General features: G+C 37.3%; 1 protein-coding gene across 2 annotated transcripts in view; it reads left to right on the top strand.

The window, feature by feature from the left end:
* Nucleotides 1–7,503, top strand: part of LOC107643713 (transcriptional elongation regulator MINIYO) — a 12,897-nt gene extending 5,394 nt beyond the window's left edge. The window contains exons 7-12 of one of the 2 annotated variants that reach the window (XR_001621025.2): nucleotides 35–292; nucleotides 401–586; nucleotides 682–2,970; nucleotides 6,217–6,426; nucleotides 6,704–7,263; nucleotides 7,481–7,503. Coding sequence is in view for 1 of the 2 variants with exons in the window: in XM_016347431.2 (XP_016202917.1) it covers nucleotides 35–292; nucleotides 401–586; nucleotides 682–2,970; nucleotides 6,217–6,426; nucleotides 6,704–6,865 (3,105 nt within the window). In the remaining variant the exon portion in view is untranslated. Of the gene's footprint in view, nucleotides 1–34; nucleotides 293–400; nucleotides 587–681; nucleotides 2,971–6,216; nucleotides 6,427–6,703; nucleotides 7,346–7,480 lie in introns of those variants that run through there. The other variant, XM_016347431.2, reaches the window with a different exon arrangement.

Below are 9,556 nucleotides of genomic sequence, written 5' to 3'. Positions count from 1 at the left end.
ATATATCTTTTTTTTTTTTTTTTACTTTCTGAAGATTGCAATCTGTGACAAGGATATTTGCACTGCTCCAATTTTTAGGAACAGACCAGATATTGATCTTGGATTTCTTCACGGGGGTTTTTGGAAGTACAGTACAAAACCCTCAAACATTCTTCCTATCAGTGAGGATAACATGGATGATGAGTCTGAAGGAAAACATACGATTCAGGATGATGTTGTGGTTGCTGGACAAGATTTTACTGCAGGTCTAGTACGCATGGGAATCCTTCCCAGACTTCGTTATCTTTTAGAGGTAAAATAATTAATCATGATGAAGCAGTTAATGTCATTCGATCTTTAAATTTCTCCTCCTCTTGTATGAACCTTCATATTATATTTAAATATTTGATACTGGTTGCAGACAGATCCTACAACAACTTTGGAAGAATGCATTATTTCTATACTGATTGCCATAGTGAGACATTCACCATCATGTGCTAATGCAGTCTTGAACTGTGAAAGGCTTATTCAGACAATTGTGAAACGATTTACCGTGAACAATTTAGAAATCCGGTGGTCTATGATAAAATCTGTAAACCTAATGAAGGTTATAATCCTCCCTTACGTGTTATATATCTTCAATATTTTATGCAGTTACCGTAAGAGAATCATTACTAATGTTTCATTTCAAATTGGTTGAAGGTCTTAGCTCGTTTGGATCAGACAACTTGTGTAGAGTTTATAAGGAATGGGTATTTTCAGACTATGACATGGAATTTATATCAAAGTCCTTCCTCCATTGACCACTGGCTGAATATGGGGAAGGAAAAATGCAAACTTGGGTCAGCCTTGATTGTTGAACAATTACGTTTCTGGAAGGTCTGCATTCGATATGGATATTATGTATCTTACTTCTCGGAAATGTTCCCTGCCCTATGTTTTTGGTTGAATCCACCTTCCTTTGAAAAACTTGTTGACGAAGATGTTCTGTATGAATATGCTTCCATCTCAAGGGAGGCATACCTTGTTCTAGAGTCTTTAGCTGGAAGACTTCCAAATTTGTTTTCACAGCAGTCCCAAAACAATCAGATTCCTGAGTCTGCTGGTGACACGGAGGTGTGGTCTTGGAGGTATGTTGGTCCAATGGTTGACTTAGCAGTAAAGTGGATTGCAACCAGAAGTGACCCAGAAGTATGTAATTTGTTTAAAAGACAGAATGAAGGGAGATTTGACACGACTTCCCTTGGATTGTCTGTGACATCCTTGTTGTTTGTGTATGCTGCTGTGACTCACATGCTCTTCAGAGTGCTTGAAAGGGTGACAATGGGTGATACTATTAGTCCACAGAAAACTGAGAGGCATGTACCGTGGCTTCCAGACTTTGTCCCAAAGATTGGACTTGAGTTGATTATATATTGGCTTTCGGGCTTTTCAGGTTACTTTGGGACAGAATGCGGTCTTCCCAACTCCGGTGAATCTTTTATGAAGGAACTAGTTTATTTGAGACTGAAGGGTGATGTTGAAATGTCTTTAGCTTCCACCTGTTGTCTGAATGGAATGGTCAATGTTATTGCTGCTATTGATAAACTAATACAGTCTGCCAAGAGTGTTACTTCTACTCTCCCAAGCCAAGTACAAAATCTCTCAAAAGAAGGGAAAATGCTTGAGGATGGCATACTTAGATCGTGTTTGGTTGAATTAAGGTCTGTGCTTAGTGTTTTGACAAGTTCAGTTGATTCTGGGTGGTGCTACATGCAGGCGATTGAGATATTTGGAAGAGGGGGACCAGCTCCAGGAGTGGGCATTGGCTGGGGTGCCCCTCATGGAGGGTTTTGGTCAAAATCAGTCTTATTAATGCAACTAGATGCTAGATTTCTAATCTGTTTGCTGCAGACTCTTCAAAATGCAGCTAAAGATGTATCTGTAATTGAAGAAAAGACATTGTCCATTCAAAAGATTAACACTCTGTTGCGATTGTGTTTAACTGCTGGACCAAGGGAGAAGTGTGTTGTAAATAAGGCATTGGATCTCTTATTTGATGTTTCTGCATTGAAATACCTTGATCTTTGCACACAGAACTTTCTCCTTGACACAAGGGGTAAAACCTTTGGGTGGAAACATGAAGAGGAGGATTACATGCACTTCAGTAGAATCTTATCGTCTCATTTCAGGAGCAGATGGTTATCTGAAAAGGTGAAGTCCAAGTCTAGAAATGGCAGTGGTTCCTCCAGCACTAAGAGTTCTCTGAAGGGTAGTGCTCGGTTGGACACTATATTTGAGGACTCTGACATGTCACTCGGTACGAGCCCGTCGTGTAATTCTTTAATGGTAGAATGGGCTCACCAGAAACTACCACTTCCACTCCACTTTTACCTTAGTCCAATCTCCACGATTTCCCGTATCAAGCAATCTGGTCCCCAAAAGGTTGATGGCTCGGATAGCATACATGGTCTGTCTAATTTGCTCGAAGTTGCCAGGTCTGGACTTTTCTTTATTTTTGGCATTGAAGCAATGTCCAATTTCCAAGGCCATGACATTCCTTCTCCTATTCAGCATGTATCATTGACGTGGAAGTTACATTCCTTATCTGTCAATTTCCTTGTTGGAATGGAAATACTTGAACAAGAGCAGAGCAGGGAAACTTTTGAAGCTTTACAGGATCTTTATGGCATGCTTCTTGATAAGGCAAGGTTAAACAAAAATGAAGAAACTATCTCAGATGATAAAAACCATCTTGAGTTTCTGAAATTCCAATCCGAGATTCATGAAAGTTACTCGGTATTTATTGAAGAACTTGTAGAGCAGTTTTCAGCTATATCTTATGGTGATCTGATTTTCAGCCGGCAAGTTTCCCTCTATCTTCATCGTTGTGTTGAACCTTCCATTCGACTTGCTGCCTGGAGTGCACTATCTAATGCTCGTGTTCTTGAGCTTTTACCACCACTGGAGAAGTGCTTTTCTGGGTCTGAAGGATACCTTGAACCGATTGAGGTAAAACTTGATCATTATCAACTGTTCTATTGTGATATATTAGATGCATAGCATTGTTTTTGTGCTTTTTTACTTTCTCTTCATTTTAAATTGAAGTTATAAATGTTTATTTTTATTCCCTTAACATAGGAATATCAAATATGAAATACCCATCTTTTGAGATGGAATAAAATTTTTATATTTGTGGGACTAAATTACTCTTGGGAATATATTATTCTTAGAAACTAGAGTTCAAATTTTCAAACAAACACGAGAATAATATATTTCCTTGAAACAAACACACACTAAAACTATAAACACGACATCATTGGCAGTGTAATTTTTTTTCTTTTGCATCAAAGCATAAATTAGTCAAAGTAACTTAGAAACATTTTCTTAAGTTTTAGAGGTACAGTTACATTCGTGTTTATTTTCTCTTTTTTTTTTTTACCTGTTAGGAGATGTGCCATTTGATGAGTAGAGTTATCAGCTCGGACTAGGTATATGAAAAGCTCTATATTGGATTCAATTCCAAATTTTACCCAATATAGTGAAAAAATTCATAGCAGTAATTTTTTTTCTAGTCTACAAAACCATTGAAAATTAAAATGTTAAGAGAAGATGGAATGTGTTAGATATTAAACTAAGCCCCTACCCACCTAGTTTAAGCATTTGGGAAAGATTGTTCATGACATAATTTATTATTTTTCTGGTCATGAAGCATTACCATGACATGTAATTGACATGTTTATTGGTTTTAACATTGCATCAAACATGCACATATCTTTACTATGTCTTTTTTTGAAGCTATAAACTTTAGTATATTGTTTCTTACTTGATTAGAAAGCTTTAAACTACTTTAGTAAATTTGAAACTACGGCTTGTTTTCTTGTCCTTTTATTAACAGTAGTGTTAAAATCCATGATTTTCTATGAAAATAATAGAGTGAATAGTAACTCAGCAAATGTGAGAAAAGAGTATATTATGTGATTTGTGTAGATTGTATGCTGATTGTATTGTTACATGAGAGATGACTAACATATATAGAAAGAAGAATAAAAAATGTGGAGCACCTACTCTATTCTCCATAAATGCACTGTCTAAACTACTTACTACTATTTAACATTAATATCTCTCATGTTTCAACACTCACCCTCAAGCTTGTGCATATAGATAATATACATCAAGCTTGGAACATAAGTAACATATAACGGATATTATTTGATCTGGTGAGATATGAAAGGATAATCTCTCTAATATTCCCCCTCAAGCTAAAGCTTACTAAGCTGTTAAGCTTGTTACAATAATACCCTTGAAAATAAAATAAAGAGTAAACTGTTGAAGACGAAAGAAGGGCCAGCTGGAATTGCCGAAGATGTGCCAGGGCCATTGGGGACTTCTGGAGATGTGTCTGGGGCAGCTGGGGCTGTCAGGTACTTGCTGAGCCTAGATGGGACTATCGGGAACTTGCCGGGGCCAGTAGGGAACCTGGGAAGGTGACTTGGTTCAAGTGTCATGGTCTTTCAAAGAGGCTATAACTAGCATGACTGACAGACTGAGTGAACAAAAAATAAGATCATTGGTATGATTCAGTGGGAGGTTGGAAGGAAAAGATAACCCAATCAATCACTCTATGCCAAGAGTGAGAATAGCGAGATGATGGAAGAGGTTACACAGACAGGACAGATGTCAAACATGCAAGAAATGAAGGGATAAAATCAATGAATTTGATGATATGCTGTAGTGGACTAGTGGCTAGATAAAGGAGATAAGCACATATCCAGAAAGCACAGAGATGTCAGCACTGAGGTAGTACCGACTGGAGGAGGTGGCAGACGCCGCAGATGAACAGTGCAGCAGTGACGGGGCAAAAAGGGAAATGCAGAAATGCAAAAGAGAAAAATGGTCGGATAAGAAAAAACATGACCAGACCCTGAAAGAGGACAGCGAGGCTTTGATAATGTTAAGTATGTAAGGGAAGTGGAAACCACACCTTATAGCCCGACTATTAAGTCGGGGAAGAACCACTTTATTTATATACAATATCAGGTATTCCATACTCAATGTGGAACTTTGGGCACCCCATAATACCTAGTCCCCAACAATACATTGACCCTGGAGATCCGACGTCCACAGTGATGGTGGCTTTGCTCTATCGACATTGACCTAGTGGTAGCCTACCACCAATTGTCAATATTCAGTATTCACCTTAATCTAGCCCATAAGCATCGCTTTCCATGGCGCCGACAACCAAGGCTTTGATACCATTGTTAAGTACCTAAGAAAAGTGGGAAATTACACCTTAAAAAGTAACTCTCTTTAACATATTTGGGCACCTAACTCTTAGGAGGGAATAACCACTCTCCTTAACATATTTGGGCCCCCCATACTACCAAGTCCTCAACAGGTTAGCGGCGGAAATCGACAGCCAAGATGCCAACACGCGCTGGCTAAAGTAGCAGTGCTAACTGAACCATATGAGGGTGAAAACAGTGCGTGGATGTGTGTGAAGCCTCAGACAGCATCACTGTTGGCTGGGCTGAGCAGCGATGAGTCCGACAGTGTGATCATTTGTCAGATTGGACGACGGTGGACGGCAGGGGAGCGCTGGAAGAGTTCTGAAAGGGGTCGGAAGGTGGTTTTTGTTGGAAAGAACAACACAGCAGAGGATGTTCGGGTAACTAGAAAGGCACCCGGTTGGCTGGACTTTACAATAAAGAACATCCTTAAATTAAAAGGAGCAGATTGTGCTGCTGGCTATGCACAACAGCAGAAGTGGCTGAAACAACTTAAACAAGTGTTTCTTGGTTTGGAAAAATGTGAAATGGAAGTAATTTTGATTTCAACCAAGAATAGAAAGATTACTTTCAACATAGTTTGTGACAGCGGTAGAAAATAATAGAGTAAATATTAACTCAACAAACGAGAAAAAGAATATATTACTCATATGTGATGTGTATAGATTGTATGTTGATTGTATTGTTACATGAGAGAAGACTAACAATCTAACATATACAGAGTCGAGAGTAATAAATGTGGAGAACTCTTCATAAATACACTATGTAAACTACTAACTACTAACATACATTGATATCTCCTATTATATTTCAACAAGCAGCAAACCCGGAATCTAATATTTGCTGTCCTTGCCTTTTACCACCTATTATGTGTCGAGGGGTGCATTCTATTACAGTTTTAGTGCATACTACACGACTCGAAATACATTGTATTTAAATCGACATTGATGGGTACCCTGTCTCTCTGCAGGATAATGAAGGGATTTTGGAGGCTTATACCAAGTCATGGGCTTCTGATGCTCTTGACAGGGCTGCAATTCGAGGATCAATTGCGTATACTCTGGTTGTCCATCATCTTTCCTCCTTCATATTTAATCCTTGTCACACAGATAAATTGTTGTTGCGGAACAGAGTCATTAGGTCGCTCCTGCGAGATTATGCTGGGAAACAGCGACACGAGGTGAGCAAGTTTTTATAGCTTTACATTGATTGAATAGCTGCTTAGACAGATCTCTCTATTCAGAGCCCTCAATACCAGAGATTTTCCATCTTCTTCCAAGTTCTAAACAGTAGTATTTTGTGACCATGAATTTGAAAGCTATTAATGGAAAAGATAATTTTTTGTTGTTCTTTTTTTTTTCCCCCTCCCCTTAAATACTTAGGTATTATGTGCATTTATATATATGATGGTAATTTAGGGAAACCTATGGTTTTTACTAATGGAACTTATGTTATAGGGAATGTTGCTCAACCTCATCCACTATAACAAGATGGCACTGAGATCTTACACAGGATTTGAGTTTAGGATAAAAATTTTAGTTGAAGCTTGTGAGGGAAATTCTTCACTTTTGAAAGTAGTAGAGAAGTTAAAGGCTGCTGCGGAGAAGACTTCATTGTGAAATCATCAATATACTCCGAGACTTGTAAATATTCGACATACACTAAAAGCAGGTGCGACAGAAGGGCCATACACGAACATCACTCGACGAGAATGGTGTGCTTGGCCAAATAGAACATGGTGGGCAGGTGGCACTAACATTTGTTTTCATTGTTTGAACGGAGGCTTCTGGTTTGTCTAGCAAGATTCTAGGGATGCAAAGTCCATGGGGCGTGCAATGAAGCTGTACATAAAAAAGTGCCGGAGTATACTTTTGATGAAATTGTCAAAAAGATTCTTGGTATGCAGCTTTTGTTACTTTTGTGCAAGAGGGAGATAGATAGATGACCATGAATATTAGTGGAATTTGTGGTTTTTATTTTAAAGTTTATTTACAGAACAATAAAATACGAGAAACTTGGAAAAGTGAAGTTTTGATGATGTGACAGCAACTATACGAAAACTTGTAAGCAGATTTTTAAAAATTACTTTTTAGGGTAAAGTATTATTTTGGTCCACAAACGTCTTATTTTAGTTTCAAAAAGGTTTAAACGGGTTCAATGTTGTCCTACTATTGAATTTGACATGAACAATTAACATATTGAAGAGACAATAACGTTTGATTTTAGTATGTAAGTGAAATCAATTTTTTAACGATCATAAATATAAAAGATTTTATTTTAGATTTTGGAGCATTAATAATTGATTGTTAGGATTTGAGGTTTTATATGAAAAGGAGAATGAAAAGAGAAAGTGCTACAAATAAGGTTTTAGTCATATTTGAGACAAATATGACATTTGAAATCTTAGGAACAATATTAGGATTTACCCCGAATGTTAAAGACTAAAATAATGCTTTACGAGTTTACGTTATTTTTTTATGATGATAACAAATTAAAATATTAATAATACAAACTAAATGTACAAAATATATAAAAATGTACGAAAGAAAAGATAAATCCTATTCTACACGTCTTCAAAATCATTTGTATCGTCTTTCTGGCCGTTTATCTCCTCCTAAGTCAATGATACTGGTGCAAATGACGAATTCCCTATACTAGTGCTCTTACCACCTAATTGTATTAGATTGTCATTTCCTCCCTTAGTTTGCAGATCTGCTCTATCTCCCGCAAGCTATTAGCACGATAAGCTATGATTGCCTATCTCTCCTCTTCCACAACGTCCCATTCAGTGAGGCGAGTAAGGAGGTCTTCGATCCACTCCTCAGCTTGTTGTAGATGTTGTCCCTAATTCTGTAGGCTTTGGGTTAGGATGTGGATTTGGTCATGCAAATCGGCCTCTTAAAAAGGTGGAATAGTGCTAGTGGCTGATGTGGAAGACGCCCTCATCGAAAGACTCGAGCAAAGAGAACTGGCAAAGAAGGATGCTTGTCCATAAATGCAGTTATTATATGACTCGTCCAGAGTCTTGAGCCATACAGCATCCGGATCCACCTCCACATTACTTGTCCTTTCTCCCTACTTTACTTGAATTACTGGGTCTGAGTCTGCATGTTTTATATGAACTTATCCTAACAAATTTAAAAATTGTACATAAATCACAATTAAATACTAAATTCAAATGAAATAAATACTTATGCAATTGGTGCGGAATTTTGAATACCACAACTGAATCGATAAGTGCACCGGATCATACCAAGTAATACCTCAGTTGAGGGTCGATCCCACGAGGATTGATGGACCAAGCAACAATAATTGACTGATTCACTTAGTCAGACAAGCAAAAAATAGTGTTTGGGTTCAAAAGAATCAAACAACAATTCAGGAATTAAGAAAGCAATTAGTAAATTTGGTGTGAAAAGTATGTGAGAAATAGTTAAGGTTTCAAAGATATTTATTTTTCCGGATTAATGTTTCTTACCAACTATTTTAATCATGCAAGACCCAATTCATAACAAACCCTAATTGACTAAACCCTAATTCCTTAGTAATTTAGTCTCCTCTAACCTAATCAATCGCCAATTCCTTGGTTACTTAATGTAGATTAAAGGGTTAAGTCCAATTCTAGTTTATTAGCCACAAAAATCCTAATTACCCAAATAAAAGGATTATATGTCACGTGTAAAACCCGGTCAAATCATAATTAATTAAATAATAAATTAAATATGAGCGAATATAGTTAGAAAATTAGCAATCAGAATTTGATGATTTAAATATGATATTTGGACTCAGTAGATTTTTTTTGAGTCGAAAAACATAGTTTTATGCATAAAAACACGCACTGAAAATTTGACCGGCAGTACCGGTTGAGATCTGTCCAATACTGTAGCTGAGAAAATTAATTATGAGTGAGAAAGGTTAGAAAGTCAAATATTTGTTGTTGAGGTGGTAAAAATAATTAAAGCGCACATAAAAACACTAATCTTAAAGATTTTGGCCTAAAATTGGGCCAACGGACTAAACCAAGTAAATTGGGCCCAAGATCCAACATATATAAATACAAGTTATGAGCATTTCAGTTCATTTACCCTAGAGAATGAGAGAGGGGCGGATAGAGAGAAGAGAGAAGAGATAAAGAAAATCTAGCTTCCCAAACTTCAAATCACCATAACTTTCTCTCCAGAGCTCCGATTGACGAGCCGTTTATGGAAACGCGTCGCTCTCCTCGCCCTCTTCAATTCCATCTAGGTATTGTGGTGAGTATTTCTTTGTACTCTGCCCAATTTTTGTTTTTCCCTTTATATTCGAATTTG

The sequence above is a fragment of the Arachis ipaensis genome, chromosome B05, assembly GCF_000816755.2.
Source record: "Arachis ipaensis cultivar K30076 chromosome B05, Araip1.1, whole genome shotgun sequence".
In the NCBI taxonomy this organism is placed as follows: domain Eukaryota; kingdom Viridiplantae; phylum Streptophyta; class Magnoliopsida; order Fabales; family Fabaceae; genus Arachis; species Arachis ipaensis.
The sequence above is the reverse complement of the archived record's forward strand: the minus strand, read 5'-3'. Positions and strand labels throughout refer to the sequence as shown.